Here is a 19764-nt window from a genome sequence, read left to right on the forward strand (position 1 = left end):
AATAAGTGTGAGGATGAGGAAAAAGGGTGATACACGGTGCAAACAGGAGAATATCCCTCCATTTATCTGTTTATTGACCTCCCTCACAGAGGTTGTTGTCACCAGGTTTGCTGGTTTACCAGCAGGAAGCGCAGAAGCTTCTGGGCCGGCGTGATGCTGGGAGCCGGCCTCTGCCTGGACACCATGTCTGTCTTTCCCTCCATTTTGTAAATCGATACGAGGCAGAATAATCGGACCATCTTCTCACCACGCTCGTGTAGTTATTGAATGTTGTGCAGATGTGCATACGTGCTCCATCCATCATGTGATGTCAGAGTTGATACCATCAGCTGGTGGGGGGGGGGGGTATTTTTAGAATTCATTTTTATTTGCTGTGAATGATTTGACTTTTCGATATTTCTATAAATTGAATGTTTGATGTTTGGAGAATAGTTGAGGTCGGATGAATATTGTATTACTATTGTATTACTATTGTATTTGATGGGATCATTTTTAATTTTGAGTCATTCAGCTGAGACGTGAGCAGCAACATATTCAAGCTGAGAGCAGAGCTGCTCTCTGGCAGGAGCTGCAGCTCCCATCGCTGTTGTGCGTTGATTTCCAGTGAACTTGGAGGAAGCAGCTGTTAAATTTTGGGGCAAAACCATTAACCCTAACAAAAACTGCACATTTTGTTGAGCTGGTGGAGGTATGTGGTCCCTGCAGCACCTGGCTTGTATTGGGGGTCTACATAGATGACCTCCCTGCCTGTGGTCGTGCTGTCTGCCCACTTATTGAACTTTTGACCTTTGCCCCTGTCGTGGCCAACCTGCGACCTGTCTGCACTCAGCCCAGAGTCGTGTGAACGATCCGCTCCCCCCTCACTCAACGCCCGTCAGTCACGAACTTTCTTTGGATGTGCTATCTACTGTATCTACCGTCAGAATTCCTGCCTGAAGATTCATTTCTCCCGGCGTTCATCGGCGTATGGATTTCATGACATTTGGATAGTGGCTGCTCGTTTGCAAGGAAGCGAGAAATATGTTAATGAGCTCCACTCTTCCTTCTCCTCTCCTTTCCTTGCTGCCTCTGTGCTTCTCTACACAGACACACACTCCCATTACCAGGCAGCAGCAGCAGGCTCTGTGCATCGCTGCGACTGCTTGCCATCAGGGTTCAAAAGTTCATGCTATTCCCCGAGGGCTACTGTGCTGCTGCAGATGCTGATAGTCTTTTCCTTCTCTCTCTCTCTCTCTCTCTCTCTCTCCCTCTCCCTCTCCCTCTCTCTCCCTCTCCCTCTCTCCCTCGCTGTTTACACTATTAATCTTGTACACTCTCTCACACACACTCATTCACGCTGCCTGGCAAGAAGAGAGCGGCTTGAAGGGGGGATTTGGACGTATTTAACCAAAGGGCATCCATCACTCGCACCCCCCCACCCCACCTCCACCTCCAAAAGCCACACTGTGTAGTTTTTGCATCCTCCATGTTTGTCTGACGCAGTTCGCTCCTCATTTGCTTTGTTTTATTGTTACATTGTATATAATTACATGCCTCCATTGCCTCCGGTGGAGTGCTGCGTTGAATCCCAGGGAAAAACAGACGAAGGTAAATGTGCAGCAGTCCATCTGTAAAGCGGCACATCGGCAGAATGCAAAGTGGGAAGCTGGGGCAGGGTGGCTCCTAATCTCCCCCAGAGCTGTCAATGTCACAGACAAATAGCAAAACTATCAGATGCGGCAGGTTCACCCAGAGGTTAGCGTTCCCAGGTACCTCCTGCGTTCACTCCCTCTCTTTCTCTCCCTGCCTTGCAAATGAGAATTTGATTTTGCCCTCCACTGGAATCCATTTCTGGAGATGAATGAAGTTTCAATGCCAAGCCCAGGTGGCCCTGCTGATTTCTTAGGGAAATAAATGGAGATGGGAGATATGTGGCGGCCTACACGCAGACAGTGACACGACGGCTCCCGATGCCTCTGGGAACCCTCTGTTTAATTGTTGCTGTAATGAGCACTTTAAGGTCATTAACATGCCCTTGTGGAGTTATTTGAGGATGTTGAGGATGCATCCCTCTTTACACCAGGATCTCCACTCGGCCGGCAGGAATCAGCACTGTGCCAACTGGGACAGGGTCGCCTAGCGATGGAGGCTGGCGGAGGAGGGCTCATCCAGAGCGGAAGTTGATGATTATTGTTGCCCGTGAAATTATTGCAAAGACTCAGTTTGCATGGAAAATGAAAGAAAAACGTATCATTGTCCAGAACCGCTGTCCTGCTGCATCAGAACTCTGGATTCGTTTACACGCAGATGTCATCTGTTTAGATCTGTACGTTCAGAAAAGGCACTTTAATAGAAAACGCCATTATTTAATGACTACAGGTAAATACGTGGTGTTTGGCTGTAGAGCGTAACTGAGTGTGTTTGAGGGTTTGAAGCATCAACTTTATGTTAGCATAGTTAAAAAACACAAGACGGCCAGAGGTCAGCAGCTGAGCTGCTAATCACCCTTGATATTATATGAACGTCTCTATTTTGTCCTACAGACGATTGTAAATGACTTCATTGACATTTACAGTGTGGATGTTTACATTGGATTGGAGCTGGAAGCTCAAGTGTTTTGGAATGTATTTTCATTCCCAGACTCATTTTCAACATTCCACCCATCCTTTTCCAAAGCAACCCAATTTTTGTGTCAATGAGGTATTTATTTAAAATTTATTTCAATAGTTTATGATCAGAAAAAGGAGAAAAAAAACACCTTATTCCCCAATTATTATTATTATTATTAATTAATGTTCAACTTTCTGGCAAATTTAAACGTATACAAGATAAATGAATTTGAAGCATCGTACCCTGTAATTTAGACACAGCTGATATGCACTTTAATGACATTGCATCCTAAAATAAAAAACTCCATTTGAGTGTAATCAAGTAATTTTCGAAGGATTCATGTCTATAAAAATATATGTGTATTAAATAATGAAATGGAAACTATTCAGAGGGATTTCCTCTTTGAAAAAAAATTGGTTTTCATGATTAGAACAAGAAATTAAGTTTAAAAAAATTTGAATAAATTCTACTTTTTTTTCTTAAAATACAGACTAATTTACTCTGTCGTATTTTTTTTTATAAAAGACGGAACAGAAATCATCAAGTTATAAAAATCTTGACACACATCTTAATTGTTCATTTCAAAATTAAAAATAGATTTGAAAGGAAAATGAAAGATAGGAAGGCATTTCATGTTCAGATGTTTTTTTTTAATTAATGAGGATTTTTTTTCTAAAGGATTTATTAAATCGAGTTCTAAATAATTCCCTGTGAAAAAAGATAAATTATTTTCAAGTTAAAAAAAAAGTAGGTGAATTAAGTTAAATATTTTCAGCAACACTTCCTCTGTCAGGTCTTCGTTAGAAATAAATTTCGACTCATTTGTAAGCTGCTGACGAGCTGATAGACGCTGGTGGTTAAGCCACGGCGGCGTCAGGTAATTGTCTACCGGTTGAATATATAACTGCAGTGACAATAAAATAACAGCGATGATGTAAAAGGCTAATGCGTAATGAGAAATTGCTCTGAAAGTACAGTGCAATAACGCGTTCCTCGCCAAGATATTTATTTACCATGATTGTTTAAATTACATTTAAAGCGTTTTAGTGGAAATAATGGTGGCATTTTAAAGTTGCGATAACAGTACATTTTGAGTGTGTTGATTTTCTTGAAGTGTTTTCTCTCCAGGCTCTCTATTTGACTGTCGTATAACCCGTTTTTATCACAGATGCTCTCCTGTGGCCCTGAACTCCTCCATTGTTAGTATTTATATTCTTACTACTTTCTTTTTTTCCCTTTTGTGCCCGTCAGTGAAGCAGCAGAAAACCTTCCCCAGCGATTAGAGGATCATTGTATCTGCAGTTAAGCATTTGAATAGTGGTAGTAAATCTACAAAAGGGAAATTCAGGGTCACTGTAGACGCTACTTATGGCTGCCCAGGGGGAAGCCGATGTCACATAGTAAATTTAGCCCCTTAGTGTCTCTACAGTGGCCGGCCTGCCATGTTTGAATGGAGGAATGGAGCAAAAATGGAGCTTGGAATGACATCTGTTCCAGCGGGAAGTCAAGAGATATTTTTATTCTCCAAAGCTGCATCAAAGCACAACAACCGCATCAGACCGTAGAGGAATAAAACATTTCTCAAATAAAGACTGAAGTATTTACCTGATCTTCTCAATTTTTTATCCTGCTCTAAGAGATCCAGCCGGCCAAAAGCTTTTATCTCAAGCGAGAGATTTAATTTGATTGACATCCCTCATCCAAAAACAAAAAAAAACAAAAAACAAAAAACCAACCCAAATCCCTCCTGCATAAATAAATCCCACTGAATATGATTAGAAGAGCATGCAGGCATCTTACAGGCTGATATAATGCACTGCATGTTTGCTCAGCTTCAAACACGTGCATTAGGAGCTTCTAAACACGGTTTATGTATCGATGGCTGAAGTCCTAATCAAATCAGGGGGAGGAGAGGAGGGCAGGGAGGACATTCTGCCCTTAACCTCAGAGCCTCTCTGTCTCTGCGCTGCCTTGTGACGGCCGCCGTCGCGCTGCAGGGACGCGCAGCTAAGGCCTCCCGCTGTAATGAGGAAAAATGTATCAATTTAGCCCGGCCTGCGTGCAGATTGAGCGCCGGGTGGGTGAAGGTGCACTGAGTGAATCCTTTTTCCTAATCAAGGACAGTATTGAAGAGGGTCTCACTCTCTCCGTCTGTAGAATCGGCAGCATTCCTCCCCGCAGCCCCCTCAGGGCCGGGGAGCCTCTCGCTGCCTTCTGTTTCACCTCATCAGCAGAGTTCACGCGGGGGTCAGGTCCTGCCCCCTGATGCTGCATTCAATGCAATACCTCTTGCATCGAAAGGCTCTGTGAAAGCCCTCGCACTCAAGGACTGTGCAAAGGAGAAAGAAAACATATGATAACTTGCTGGTCTTGATCCCTACCTGAGCGGCGAGGGGTCACCTCCTGCACACGCCCATAAATACTGGTATTAATCCCACTAAGTGCACAATGTTAACTGATCTATATCCTCCTACGAGTAAATAACTGATTTGTTGGCCGCATTGTTCTCTGCCTGTCTGGATGGATGAAAGTGTAAAGCTCTGTCTTTGGCTGTCGTGACATTCGCGTGTTGGAGGGATGACTTCGGTTTTACATACTCGGGATCATTTTCATCTTTGACGGACGGGAAACATTGCAAGCTTTGTCACTCCTGTAAACCCGTGTGCAGCAGCTGTAATCACTAATCGCTGTAACTCAATTGAAGCAAACATTTCTGAAATATGTTTTCCTCGCTCACAAATAAATTGGCTTTTTTCATTATTATTATTATTTTTGTTGGCGTTTCAAACTGCTCTCCCAACAAAACAAGCTTCAAAATGTCCACAATAAACGACACGCCGAAAGGTGAAGATAAATGTACGCTGCAGCCAAAAAGAGACAAAACAACTGTGTCCTAAAAAAATACAGCTCAGCAGAAAAGGAAGGAACTGAACTTCTAATTTACAAATTACAAAGGAATAAGGGAACAGTTTCTAGTCTCACTGCATCAAATATAAGACGGCATTAAGGGGCCGTTTCAGGCGGAGCTTTCTTATCTCAGTCCTCACATGCAACACTGTGTGTACGGATGCATTAAACAGTCCCATGTCTCACGAGGTTCTAGGTGATTGTGTTGTACCTTCAATTTAATTAGAGGCTTCAACTAGAAATTAGACAGATTAACTTAAGATTTTAAGCGTGCGCAGCCTCCCCATAGCAGGGCCGTTATCACGTGTGCGGTGGATTGTTGCCGGTAAGGTGGCAGCAGAAGAAGTCGGAGAGCCGAATCGACAAATGAGTAAAAAAGAGCTTCAGCCCCGAGGAGGCAGCTTCACACCAGCCGCTGACAAGGTGGCGTCCCACCTCCGATGATGGGGGGGCACTGGGATTGAGTGTAAACAGGTTAAGCAGCGTAACAGCGACCTGGGCTGAACGATGTATGGAAATTGCAACATGTCCAAGCGTATGATTTAAATTGCAGGGGGAGCAATATTTTCTAAAGTCCAAATTTGTATCAAAGCATCCTTCTCATGAAATATGGTGAATTTGCAGAGATTTCCCAGCATGCAAATGGTAATCTGCCGACTCAAGAAAATGTCTGTTTGTTACAGATTCATTATCAAACAATGTTTTATAATTTAATGACACAATAATGATAATTCCTCCTGATGTTGTGAATCAAATCCCAATTGCGACATCAGTCAAATAATTTAAATGAGTTTTTAAAAGAAGAGAAGGTTTTATCATGTGGTGTGTTTCAGGTGTGTGTGTGTGTGTGTGTGTGTGTGTGTGTGTGTGTGTGTGTGTGTGGAGTTGGGATAGCGATGTCTGGCATGAATAATAGCCCTCATTCTTGGATGGATATATTTTGTGCATGGTTCTTTTTTTAAACAAGTAAATATTAAGAAAGTAAACTCGTGGATGTCTAACACAAATCACCTCAGAGGGCTTTACGAGGTACGACGCCTCCCGCAACCTAAAGAGGAGGGTCGTCCTCGGGACGGCACTCGAGCTGCAGATCCACAGAATCCCAGGCAGAACAACATTTGATGACCAACTTTCATCAAATGTGAGATGAGCGAGCCGGCCTCCTCTCCACCTGCAGCGGAGGGGGAATCGCTCATGAGCACTGAACAGCAGAAAGTCACAAAGTAAGAGTCGAAGCATATTTCTGAGTTGTGGATCTGACGCTTCGTGACCCCCCCCCCATACACACCCACAAGATAGGAGCCTCCATCGCCTGCTGTAGTATCATCATCAACATCTTGGCTTTATGTTTTCACAACATCTTTGTTGCATTATGGCTGGCGTTAGATGTAATGTCACGTATTAGTCCTCCCACCCAGCCATTTCCTTTCATTCTGATTCCCTCGCCATCCAGCCTTTGATTGACTTTCAGCCTAACTAAAGTGGATTTTAATGAGAGAATACATTAACTCCCTCTGGTCATGCTCACATAAATCAGCCTTTTTTCATGGGGATCAACTGCTGAGCTCATAACGCCACGCTGAGAGAGTGTGAATAACCAAATGAGAAATGGTGGCGGTGGCAAACCGCTGGCAGTTCAGATGCACTTGTGTCGCATCCCTCCGAGTCTTCAAACAAGTTGAGGAGAGAATCCAGCACAGATCGGGCTGGTCAGCACACTCACGGAAATATGTCTTTGTTGGGATCAGGCAGCACAACATATCTGCGATCAATCCCTATTGATTATTTCCTTCTATTTGGACGTCTTCCTGCTGATGACCACTGAGGGCAATTCAGTTAGCGGCTCCTTACCTTGATTGAGGAAACCCATGATGCCTCATCGCATCTATCTGCTTCTCTTTGTTGGTAATTGCACTCAGCTAAATAGGTTATACTGAAATATCAATAAATTGCCATCAAATTAATGTCAATACCAAAGCTGTGGATGAGGCTAATTAAAACGCAAAAGGGATGAAAATGAAGTCTTGGTATCGCCCTGAATAATTGATAAGGCAATTTATGATTTTTATGAAAGAGTGCCGTCTGTCTGAGAGTTTCACGAGGTCTTAATTAGATGCATTAATGTGTCTCTTTGTGGCTGTACTCAAACTCAAACACCATGATGCTTGTTGGGATTCTTTAATGCTCTAAATTGCACATTTTCCAATAACATTACCTCTGAATATCCACTTAAAATTGCATCGGTCCCAAAGAGGTGTTAATGTGGATTCCCCATTAAAGGAGGCATTGTTAACTCTCAGCCAATCAGGATCAGCTTTTGTTTGGATCAGCAGCTAAATGAAGCTTTGAGCTTGTGCTGCTACCCTGTGGAAGAATCCAGAACTCGTGCTCTCTGTTGTCATCACACCTCGGTTTGCAACGTTCCAGTCATGTTCCCTGTCGGAAACTTTCCGTGGGAATTAACGGGGATAAACCGGGGTAATTTAAGCTGGCTGTATTTATCTTGTCATGCACTCAAATGTCCACACACTTCATTCTCACGAGCAGATACGCATGCACACTTTTGTAATTTACACATCTTCAAAATGACATGACTCCATTTATGTGAGATTATTGAGTATTTCAAATTTAAAAAACACCATTTAGTATTTGTGGGTTTGCTCAGATGTCATTGATCGAGTGTATTTATCCCTACAGGTGAAGAATCTGTTCATGTAACCCCCGACGGCCAGCTCAGTCCTGTGAATCCCAGCCTGTGCAGGGTGCCTGTCTGCCCCCGTGGACGTGATGCTGATGGGCTTTTTTCTCCTTTTTCGTTGGGTTTTGCTTTTAAATGATTGATAAAGTTAAAAAAAAATGGGTGGTAAGACTCAACAACAAATGATTCCATCATCCGACGTCCCTTTCAGACATTTGGTGGTTATTTTGTTTTCTGAAAAATTGCTTGTTGACTTTGCAGTGGTTTTTATTTGTTTGAATTTTCACCTTAAATGAGCCTCTTCTTAAGAAAAAAAACACACACATTAAAAATACTTGCATTTTCTTACTTGCAATTTCCACACCTGCAAATTTTTTTGGAAAATGATTAAAGCTCAGATTCTTTGGAAAAGTCAGGGATTTTGGCTTCACAAATATCTGAATATTAGAATCTGTGTGCTTTGAAAAATCCAATCAACACACAGTTCTTGGTCATGAAATTTTCTGGAGTGTATTTCGGTAACTCTGATATGGAATTCCTTATTTATTATGTCATGTGATTCAGAGAAAGTACAGTCATGAAAAAAATTTCCGCAAATGCTTTAATTTCCATGGAAAGTTTCCAACTGCCTTTTGAACGTTTCTGGAAAGCTTCTGCTAATTTTCAGTAAACTTTCCTCCTGTAATCTCAGTCCCCATGTGGGCTGGTGGTGCGTCCGTGTTTGGGGTGGAACCGGGGAGGGCCGGTGGAGCGAGGTGGGGTGAGCAGCCGTGTGTACGTGTGAAACAGGCATGAATGTGTAATGTTTATTGACTGGAGCAGATGAGAGCGACGCGTGTTGATGTTGTACCTCCTCATCTATTAGCTGGGCTCGACCTCTGAGATAAATGAAGAGCAGGGGAAGCAGACGGATGAGGGGATTAGAAGTGGGCTGCAGCGGGGAAGCAGGCCCGGGGAAAAATGGACAGAGTGGTGGCGGATAGATGAGGTGGGGGTAGCGTAATGGCCACTGTTTGTTATGATGGACTGAATCAGGTTCTCTTTGACAAAACAGTCTTTAGCACCTCTGTATTTATAGTGTCAGCGGTCAGTCCATCCACAAAGGTAGCTGATGATATGTGAGTGTGTTAGTACTGCAAGGTGTCTGGGGCTCTGCTCCGGGACGACCCGCTCATCTGTCAGGCCCAGGAGCTGAAGCGGCACGGGGTTATGGGATCACACACCAGACGGTGGGGATCTTAGTCTGTGGAATGCCAGCTTTAGTTTGCTCTTTGGATCAGAGCCCCTTTAGTTCTGCTGGGCCTGACTCCTCTGCATGGGAACCAGCTTCCTGTTTGTCTCAGGACGTCTTTGTTGAAAGCAGCAGATCCAGTTCCAGGATGACATGTTTGGTTTTAAACAGGTCCTCTCGGAGGGGGATGGACTCCAGGCATCCCCAGTCATTGGGGTCTGAATGGAGTGTCACTCTGACTTGTGTAAATGACCTTTGAATTGTGGCTGTGCTTCAGACTAAAAAGGCACTTCCTGTTAAGCCTCTGCCTCCATTCCTATGAGACTAATTCCTGTTGACAAATGACTTCGGTGCAAGTGAACCATGTTTTCACAGAAAAGCCAGGTACTTCTGTTGAAGCAGGCCGGAAGGTGACGCCCGAGGCTGACCTCTGAAAACATTCCCCTCAAACCCAGAACGCATCACGAACTGCTCCCACCTCCAATCAGAGGAGGTGGTTCTCGTCCCACAGGAAGTGAAGTGAGCAGATGTAAACCTATCGATCCCCAGGTCCTGCTGGGATCTTTGTGATCCACAGACGACCTGACACACACGGGGCGTCACCCTGGAATTAAGCTGCTTTCCAGTGGAGCAGAGCCTCACGCAGTCAAGAATTGAAATTAACTCTTAATATTTAATGGTGATCATTTTTGGAAATATTTTCAACATTGTCTAGTTTCAGCTTCTTTAACGCAAAGATTTTCTGTTTCTCTGTTATATTTATACACAGTTGCTAATACCATTTATCACTGGATCAGTGTTTCTCAGTTGTTTTTGATATATTTAATCCTGTGTTTGATTTATAATGTTTTTATGATGAGCCCCTGTTGAATTGGCTTGTGTTAAATATTGAGTTCACCAAATTGTACATTTGGTATAGGAAAGTTGGATCAGCTACGAAAGCTCTGAGGCACACATTGTTTGTCCTCTCTTGATTTACTGTCAGGGTTCACACTTGATACCTTAAAGCAAAAAAAAAAAAAAAAAAAATCCCCATTTTTAACCCAAGTAGGTCGTTTATGCAGTTCACTCATTTACATGCAAACACTGTCTTCATAATTAAATGTTTACTGGAGCACGGAGCTCTTCATGCAGTAGATGGAGCCACTGTTGAGTGACATTACTTTTAAAAGTCACTCGTTAGAGTGCGGAGTTCCCGCCATTAAAACCTATCTTGTGTTTCGGTGTTACCTTATTTATGTTCCCACTAATGAGAAGCCTTTTGCATTGCTTGAACACAGTAAATTACTTCATCCTGAAAGTTAATGGCGGAACGTGACAGCAGATGCAGTTTCCTCATCTGCAGCTCTTTATTAGCAATGACGTTTGATTCAACTAAACATAAAATCAGGAGTGCAGCGAGGCACTTTATCTTATTGAAAGATGCGTCTCCGCCATGTAACCAAGTACACGCGTGTTGTTTCCCTCATATTTAAAAGACGGCTGTTGTTGTGTTGGACCTGCAGCACCGGCAGGAGCGTTCTCCTTCTCTGCCACTCGGCCTCCAGCTGCTTCTTCAAATTTTACATTTTTTCACAGCTGATGGACACATGATATCCTCTGGGCACTTGATGCTTTTCACTGTGATGGTACCAGTTCAGAACAATGCATGTAGTTCCAGCATGTAAACGCCATCTTCTCCACCATCTCGCCACCTGAGCTGCACACGCTCACTACCCCTGACCCAAGTGCAGGCATCACTGCCAAGGAGGGGAGAGATTAGCTAGCTAGCACTAGCTGAGCAGAGGCGAGCACGCCCACAGACTCATCTGTTACCTTGTTCACCCTCAAGTGCCCCCCCCCCCCCTTGTAATTTATACATGCATGAATCTGTTTATGTACACAGACTTTGACGACATCCTCCCTGTGGCGGCTCAAGACCTCAACAACATCTTGAAGCAAGGCTACCTGGAAAAGAAACGAAAAGGTTCACTAGCTACAAGCTCCTTTGTCTCGAGAAATGTAAATCTGCACCTGAGGGTTTTTTGGTTCATGTCCAAATGTTTTAATATGCCATTTGATTTTTTTAGACCATAGCTTCTTCGGCTCGGAGTGGCAGAAGAGATGGTGCATCCTGAACAATTCCGTCTTCTATTACTTTGGAAGTGAAAAAGGTTTGCTTGAAATGTAGATTCGTAAAACCATCGGAGCACCATGAACTTAGCCAGGTAACAGTGTGTCCTCATCCCTGCAGATAAACAGCAGAAAGGCTCATTCTACATCAACGACTACAGTGTTCAGCTGGCGCCCACCCTGAGGAAAGACGCCAAAAGACACTCATGTTTCGAGCTGGTTGCCCCTGGGAGGCGGAGTTTCCAGGTCTGTATAACCACAAGAGAATAGCGTGACACATATTGTGTTGGACGTGGTGTTTTGAAGGTGTTTCTTTTATTTTACCCCTCATCTTGCCTAAAGAGTTTACTGCTAGTTAGCTTAGCACAATGATTGGTAGTGGGTGGGAAGTGTTAGCGTAGCTGCGTCTCTGCCTGCATTAATATCAGGAGGGTTGTGTAACCTTGGTGATGAATACCAGTTTAACATGAGGAGACGTTGTCGTGGTAGAATCAGACACGTAGCCGGAACTACTTTCCTGACTGGGAGCAGGGATTTGACGCAGCACCTCCAAAGCTCCACTGGAACTTGGGTCAACAGAACCAAAGGTTTGTTGAGGACTAGAAGAGCGACTGCTGCTACTGATGATGAGGAGGAGGAGGAGGATTCCTGCTGGACACACCAGCATCCTGGACCTGAGCTAGCTGATGCTAACACTATCCACCCACTACCAGCCATTGGGCTAAGCTAACTAACCTGGACCTGAGCTAGCTGATGCTAACACTTCCCATCCACTATCAGCCATTGGGCTAAGCTAACTAGCCTGGACCTGAGCTCGCTGATGCTAACACTTCCACCCACCACCAGCCATTGTGCTAAGCTACCTAGCCTGGACCTGAGCGAGCTGATGCTAACACTTCCCACCCACGAGCAGCCATTGTGCTAAGCTACCTAGCCTGGACCTGAGCTAGCTGATGCTAACACTTCCCACCCACGAGCAGCCATTGGGCTAAGCTAACTAGCCTGGACCTGAGGTGTCTATACCCATTCGGTGGCAGTGTCAAATGAGTTCTTCTCTAAATACAAAAATGTAGAAGTGGAAGTTCATACATTGGACCCTTATTTTAATGAGAAGGAATTGTTTTTATTTTGATGAAACAGCAGATAATTGTTCTGCAGTGCAGATTGGCTCATGAATAGATTTCTGTTTATTTTGTCAAACTAACTGGCCTCAGCGATGAAGATTCACAGCTCATTTTACTGGTCACTCCCATGGTCATAATCACACTTTTATTGCCTCTCTGTCCCTCCAGTTCACGGCCAGCAGCCCCCAAGAGGCCAGAGAGTGGGTGAACCAGATTAACTTTGTACTTAGAGGTAAGCGTGTATGTGTGAGTGTGGTTTTTATTCTTCATTGTGTTGTTTCAATGCCTAACAACACACATAAACAGTCCTCGTTGTCAAGAGTGATTCAGGCATGAATGCACTCCTGTTTCCAGTATTCCACAACTGAAAGGAACAGGAGAACCTTCTCTCCCCAGGGCTGCATTTAGGAATGAGAGGAACCTGATTTTTTGCTGTACAACTTTGTTTTGGTCAGGATAGTTCTGTAGTTCCACTACCATTCGTTGTGCTAAGCTAACTAGCATGAGTCTCAGCTCCCGAGAGAAGGGCATCTATCCTTTTGTCTGGCTCTGGGGTAAAAGCACAAAGAGAATTTCCCTTCAGCAGCTTAGTTACTTGTAACCGTGCTGGGTCATGTAGTGGTGCACTTTTCCCAGTTCTTGTCAAAAATGTTTCCTGTATGTCAGCTTTTCCTGTGAAACGATCAGCTTTATGCCACTTCCTTGTTAGAACCATTTTGCTGGCTGTAAGTTGAGTTTTAACGGATGTCCATCTCTCTTTGGTACGGCCCCTCAATGATCCCTCGCTACAGCACCGAGCAGTTATTTGGAACGACGTGAGCTATGACGTCTTCAGCTGCGTTTACGAGCCCACAAAGGTTTTAGTTCTGTCCAGCTGTGTTTGGGCTCCAGGCCCCAGCAGAACCTGCATCACGAAGACTAGGTTCTTGTTTATTCTGCTTTTTCTTGGAGGGGTTATGAAGAGTCTTGTGTGGTTCTCCTGCCCAAACTCGCTTTGTGCACGTGAACCAGGAGGCCTCTTCTAACAAATAGTCCTGTTAAATCTTGTTGTTCCCTGAATCTGATCCACCTTTTTGACTCAAATTATGAGGGTTTCTCCTTCAGTATCAGAGCCTTTTCTCCTCTGAATTGAGGGCCTAAGCATACCGAGGTAGCACATAGGCCTCTGCCTTAAACTATAAATACAATTGACTTGAGCTGCATTGAATGGAAAATGATGAACCTTCCAGATTTCTGTTTTTTCCCCCCTTGTTTTGTTTCCTCACCAAAGTCTGTGTTTGTGAGAGAAAAGGTCAGAAGTGAAAGAGAGTTGTTCATCATATCTGTCTCACAGGATCCAAACATCAGAGTCCTGCCTCTCTTCGCTGGACGTGTCACTTGCCATGTCGTGCCCCCCCCAACCACCCCTTCTCTAAGTCTCCTCCTGAATTCCGCCTTACAGGAAATTGATTTGTAGCTGTTCTGGTTATCCTCCAGCAGCATTGATTTCTGCCTGGCTGCTGGTGGACAGCCGAGGACCTGATACCCTGTGTTGCAGCGGCCAGTCGCCTGCAATGAGACTGCTGCTTCATCTGAGCAAGCGCTCTCGCCTTGTCTACTCTAAAATGGGCTCGGGCTGGGCCGCCGACTTGCGGGAAGTAACAGACACTCTGCAGTTTGTCTTACTTCCTTCCAGACTGGTTTTACCACAAAGCATAGTTGAATACAGAAGATGTTGATCGTGACTTACCCTCCTCTTCTCCTGATTTACATGAAAACATTCTTGTGGCTCCTCTAAAGACTTGGTGCTCATAGGGTTAGAAGGGCGAGGCTGTGTGGGTGTGGGTGTGGGTGTGGGTGGGTGCTGCATCAGGGGGAAGAGAGTCCCTCCCAAACCTTTAATCACAAACACAAAAGATGAGATATTTCCCCCATTCCCTGCGTGTTCGACATGCAGATTAATAATCCACACAGATTAGGAGGTGAAGTGCAGAAGAGTTGTTGAGCTCGACTCTCGGAACCAGACGATAAAAGTTTTGAAATAAAATTACGCCACGTCAGACGCGATGTCAACTACACTTTGACGAATGCTGCTCTTTATGGGGAAAATCATTCTGATATTAATGTAGTTGCCAATAATAAACATGGAAAATTAATGTTACATGTGAAAAAGTCTTGGCACAAGTTACAGTGCTAAAGTTTACATGTGAGCTCACGTCCACACGATCCAAACAAATGTGGACGTCGGCCAGTAGAGAGAAGACATCGACTCCAGTGAGCGACCGTGTCGGAAGCTCTTCCTTCATTTCGTCAGGATTTAGTTTTCTAACGTCGTGCATTTTACTCTCACCTTTGGAATGCAAATGATTTGAGTCTAGTTTTAGCAACATTGATGTCTTTGTGGGAAACCTTAATGGCTTAAATTTTGTTCTCTAAAATGAAAAGGAATTTTAGACACATTTGAGTTTCTTGTTCATTTTAGTCAGTTGACGCTTTTTTTTGTTAAAAAGCCAAAATAAGCTGGCAGTTTGGTTGGGCCCAAACCAACATGTTACATTTAATCATGAATGTTTTTATTGTAATTATGAACCAAAGTACAGAAATAAAAACCTTGAGGTAAAAGGCCAGTGGCCCGTCTGCAGTACCTTTACTGCCCACCAGGGACATTTGCACATAGTTTGGAAAACAAAAAGATAACTTTGTAATGCATCAGCTGATTGACAGAAACTGCATCCCTAACTGATGGATTGGGTAGCTCATCATCAAGCGTGTGCTCGCTCTGCCTTCTGTAGCCGAGGGTTGGTTTGTTGGACCGTTAGTTTGACAAAACAAACAATTTGTACACGTCACATTTTGTCTGTGCAAAATTATAATAGCAGTTAATTCAATTAATTGCAGCGCTGAAAAAATAATGAGCAGATGAATAGATAATGAGAAGAATTTACAGGCTTGTCACTGCAGGTTTGTGGGACGTGTATGCGCTGCCGCCGCCGCCACTCAGACATTCCTCTTACTTTGCCACTGAATGCATGTGTGTGTCTGTGTGCGCTCCATCGTGACACTCACGCCGCCTTCTCACTCATAGATCTCAGCTCCAGCGTCATTCCTTTTGATGAGGATGAAGAGGATGAAGAGAAGCCCTATGATGACATAGAGGGCGTGACGGGCCCGGCCCGCCCTGGTGCTGCCCAGGAGATGGGGGGAGAGGAGGAGGAGGGGGAGGAGGAGGATGAAGATATCTACGAGGTGCTGCCAGGTACGAGGGTGCTGCTCACACACACACCAACATCACTGCTTCATTCACACCAGAGTGCTGATGATCCCCTGGCTGGGAATCCTGTGGGTCCAGGCACCTCCTCATCGCCGTGACAACCAGACTGATGACTCATTTTACATCCAGCACTGCTAATAAGCATGTCCTGACATTCAGACAGGATCTCTGCCTCCACTGGCCTCACTGTTGGGGAACGGTTGTGTTGCTGGAATCAGCGAGAGGCCGCTACCAAACGCTCTGTCATAGAATGTCCAATTAGCTAATGTTGCCTGGCAACAAATAGCCCACAATTCAATTCACTAAGCAGAGTTTTGGCTAAAATGGCCTAGCAACAGCAGTCTAGTTGAAGGGAAGTAGCTTAAAATAGTCCAGGAGCTCTTCATGTCACATCTTTGATTAGGATTTGACGGAGGACGTTGCAGGAGGGTTCACGTGAATCCAGACTGAGGGAGGCGGTCCCACCAGTCAGGGTGGCTACAAGACCCCAAGAAGGACAAAAGCTGTGATCCGATCTTCTCCGGGCCGTCGTCCATCACTCTCTCTATTAAATAAGATACATCAAGATTGTGTTTCACTCCGCGAGTACATTACCTTCGCCAAAATCACTGGTGAGAGGGAAATCAGTCTTCAAACTGTCACTCGGGCGTTCAAAGCCATCTGGGAGGAGGTACAGACCCTGACCACAGATGGCGTATCAAATGACGGGCTCTTTCTTTCACTTTCTCACCCCGTCGTCTATCAATCATCCACCACCTCACTTTGCTCACTTACAACTTCTGCACAGCGATTAGACGCTGTTAGATTATCCCGACGATGGGATATACATCATTGATCTGCCTGTAAGAATGATTGTATTTAAGGAATCTTGATTTCTTAACAAACACAAATGATCATTTGTCTTAATGACTTCCCTTCTTATCCCTCATTCCTTCGTTGCTAACATGAAAGCATCCATTTGCAGAAGTTGTTCAAAATTAAGAGAATTTATTTCCTTTCATTGCACAGATGCAGCTGTTGACACAGCAGTGTTGTATTTTAATCAGTGCTCTCTCCCCCCTTTTTATTTTTGTAGGATTGAGGAATTTTCTGTTCATTTTGTCTGATCGTGCTGCGTCTCTCTGCGTTCCACCGGGTCCAAGCAGGACAAGCTGCTCGGCTTCAGTGCTTGTTAACTATTTGTGAAGATCAAAATCAGACAAACTTGTGCCGTGAATATGCTGAACTTGATTGTTTTTGCATCATTCACGGTTCTTTGTTCTCGCCACAACCAAGCTCAGTCTCAATTATGATCAATGGGGAATTGATTGATGTGCTCCATGAACTTGACTTCAGCTCCATGACTGCACAGGGATCAGGGTTCTTGACAGAAGAAAGTCAGCTCTGGTGAACAGAAGTTGATGATCTTCCAGGTTCAGTTCATCAGGATCATCTTCACTAAGGAACCCTCTGATGATGCTGGAAGCCTGGATGCTACGGTTAGCAGTGCTAAGCTAACGTTAGCCTGTGAAGGAGCTACTCCAGGGTCACATGACTTCAAGGTCACCACCACTGAGCTTCAGGCTTCTTGTGTTTCCTCCTGATGACCTTTAATGACCTCCATGACCTCTGTAGGCTCCTCCAGACTCTTGTTAGCAACCCAGGTTTTTAAGCACACATCTTGTTTCAGACATTTAGCCAAAAACACTCTGGTTGGGAGACGAGTGAACCGGACGCTCCATAATAAGAACGACATCCCCAGGCCTCGTTCCTCTTGTCTCCTGCAGTGGTAGAACAACACCTGAGCTGCTGCTCATCTGCGTGAAGGAGCTCCTGATATTTGCAGTAAAGGAGATGAAAAATTCATCTGCATTTTCTCGTGTCAGTTTTTTTCCTGAATTTTTGTAAACATTTTTAGGCACTGTTGCCACTTGGATGTTAGTGTGTGTGTGTGTGTGTGTGTGTGTGTGTGTGTGTGTGTGTGTGTGTGTGTGTGTGTGTGTGTACACATCCCTGCTCTTCCTGGAAGCAGAGGCGCAGGTTCTGCTGGAAGGTGGATAGTGTTGCTGGGTTGTGGCGTTGCTGTCAGCAGCCTGCCGGTGTGGAGGATGGATGTGGGAGGAGGAGGGCAGGCATATCGCCATGTCACATCTCAGACCACCAGGTGCCACGCCCCAAAGTCGATGACACGTCCGCCTCCGCCTGCCTTAAAGACAGCCTCTTTCCCTGCCTTTTACTCTGATTAATTTGAACAAATTGATCCTGGTTGTGGAGTTCAGTCTAGAAAAAGACTCATTTGGTGGAGATTAATCAGAGATTGGCTCATGATCTCGTCTGTTTTATTCTGTCGTTACATTTGTTTTTCTGCTCGTTTGTCTGTAATGTGGAGGACAAAAACAGTCATCTACATCAATATTTTGCTGTTTCCTGTCAAATCAAATGTTTATCTATTTAATTTCTCCAGCTCAATAAAAAAAATCTCGTAAATATAATTCATTTTAATTTGCTCCTTTGTTTAGAGGAAGATTCTTTGGATCCGGTGGGTGAGGGCAGTGCAGCAACCAGCAAACCAGGTCAGAACTCCTCTTCTATTTACAAGAACATTTAGTCGTTCAGATGTCAGAAAAAAAAGATCAAAATGAGCACCGTTTATTTAATCTGTGCTCTCTCCTCCTCTCAGCCGGCTCGGCAGATTATGCCAACTACTACCAGAGTTTATGGGATTGCCAGGCCGACGAGCCGGATGAGCTGGCCTTCCAGAGAGGAGATCTCATCTATATCATTAGCAAGGTCAGCGTCGAACCCTCAGATTATTTCATTCCTACGCACGTCTCTAGACAGGAGATTAGTAATCCCACGTCCATCTTGAGCGCTCGCGGCACGACTGCAGGAGCAATTATAGCTGTTTATAAAGAGTAAAATGATGTGTGCGTGTGTAATTATTTCGGGGTTAAACAACATCAACTGTCCTGGTTTACTGTCTCAACACGCTGATATTTGCGTCTAAACTCCAGCGCTCGTGTCTGGATGGAGCAGAGGAGCGCCGGCGGTGGCGTTGTCTATTTGCGGGCCACCAGGGTGAAGTGCCATTCTGGAGCTGGGTAATGGTGCTGCGCTTCATTATGGAGCCTCGATCTCAGGGGTTAATTGAGTAGGCAGCCATGCGAAGCTCTTCCTTTCTGTTTGACACAAACTGCAGGTGAAGCCATCCTGCATCTCAGCTCTCTCCATCTATTCCGCCGTGTTTTATGGCCATCTTGTCGTTACATGCAGAGTATCTGCCGGTGGAAAGCCTCCGTACTGGAAATCAATGGGTACTTCTACTGTGCTGCGTTCAGGGACTTGTTCCCAGGCTGTTGCTATTGGCCGCCTTTAAATTGAATCATCATGGTGTGTGTTTGGACTAAATTATCTGAGGAGCAGGGGAGGAGGAAATTACCGCATTCTCAGCTTTTTTGTTTGTAATTATGTGGTTGAAGAATGACAGTGTCACATTTGTTGGCTCTTTAATCAGCAGAGATTCTGAGTGGTTGATAAGTAAAACAAAGCCACTGAGTTTCTAATATTGTAAGGCTTTGTTGTGGACGGCTTCAGTAACGAGTGTGTGCCCAGAGTGCAGACCTCTGCCCTGAAATGTCTCCCGAGGAGTTATTGAAGATGTTCACATCTGACGCAAATGTATCGTCATTTGTTCCCTCCACCAAGGAGGTCATGTGATCACCTGCATTCATCCATGCAAACGTGAGGAATGGCGTTTGTTCTGCATTGCTTTTAATGGAGGTGTGCTTCCTCTCAGTGACCTCCTGGTCAGTGTATTTCATTGAACAGTGAATCAACAGCAGGTCAGTGCCGGGGTTATAGCTTCACATAAATA

General features: G+C 44.6%; 1 protein-coding gene across 1 annotated transcript in view; it reads left to right on the forward strand.

The window, feature by feature from the left end:
* Positions 1-19764, forward strand: part of skap1 (src kinase associated phosphoprotein 1) — a 34514-nt gene that overhangs the window by 7203 nt on the left and 7547 nt on the right. Inside the window, exons 5-11 of the mRNA XM_086195760.1 lie at positions 11311-11391; positions 11495-11578; positions 11659-11783; positions 12830-12893; positions 15726-15896; positions 18410-18463; positions 18571-18680. Coding sequence (XP_086051886.1) covers positions 11311-11391; positions 11495-11578; positions 11659-11783; positions 12830-12893; positions 15726-15896; positions 18410-18463; positions 18571-18680 — 689 coding nt within the window. The remainder of the gene's footprint in view (positions 1-11310; positions 11392-11494; positions 11579-11658; positions 11784-12829; positions 12894-15725; positions 15897-18409; positions 18464-18570; positions 18681-19764) is intronic.

This window comes from Aulostomus chinensis, chromosome 23, assembly GCF_037954235.1.
Source record: "Aulostomus chinensis isolate RoL2024-O1b breed Wild chromosome 23, RoL_Achi_v1.0, whole genome shotgun sequence".
NCBI classification, from domain to species: Eukaryota; Metazoa; Chordata; class Actinopteri; order Syngnathiformes; family Aulostomidae; genus Aulostomus; species Aulostomus chinensis.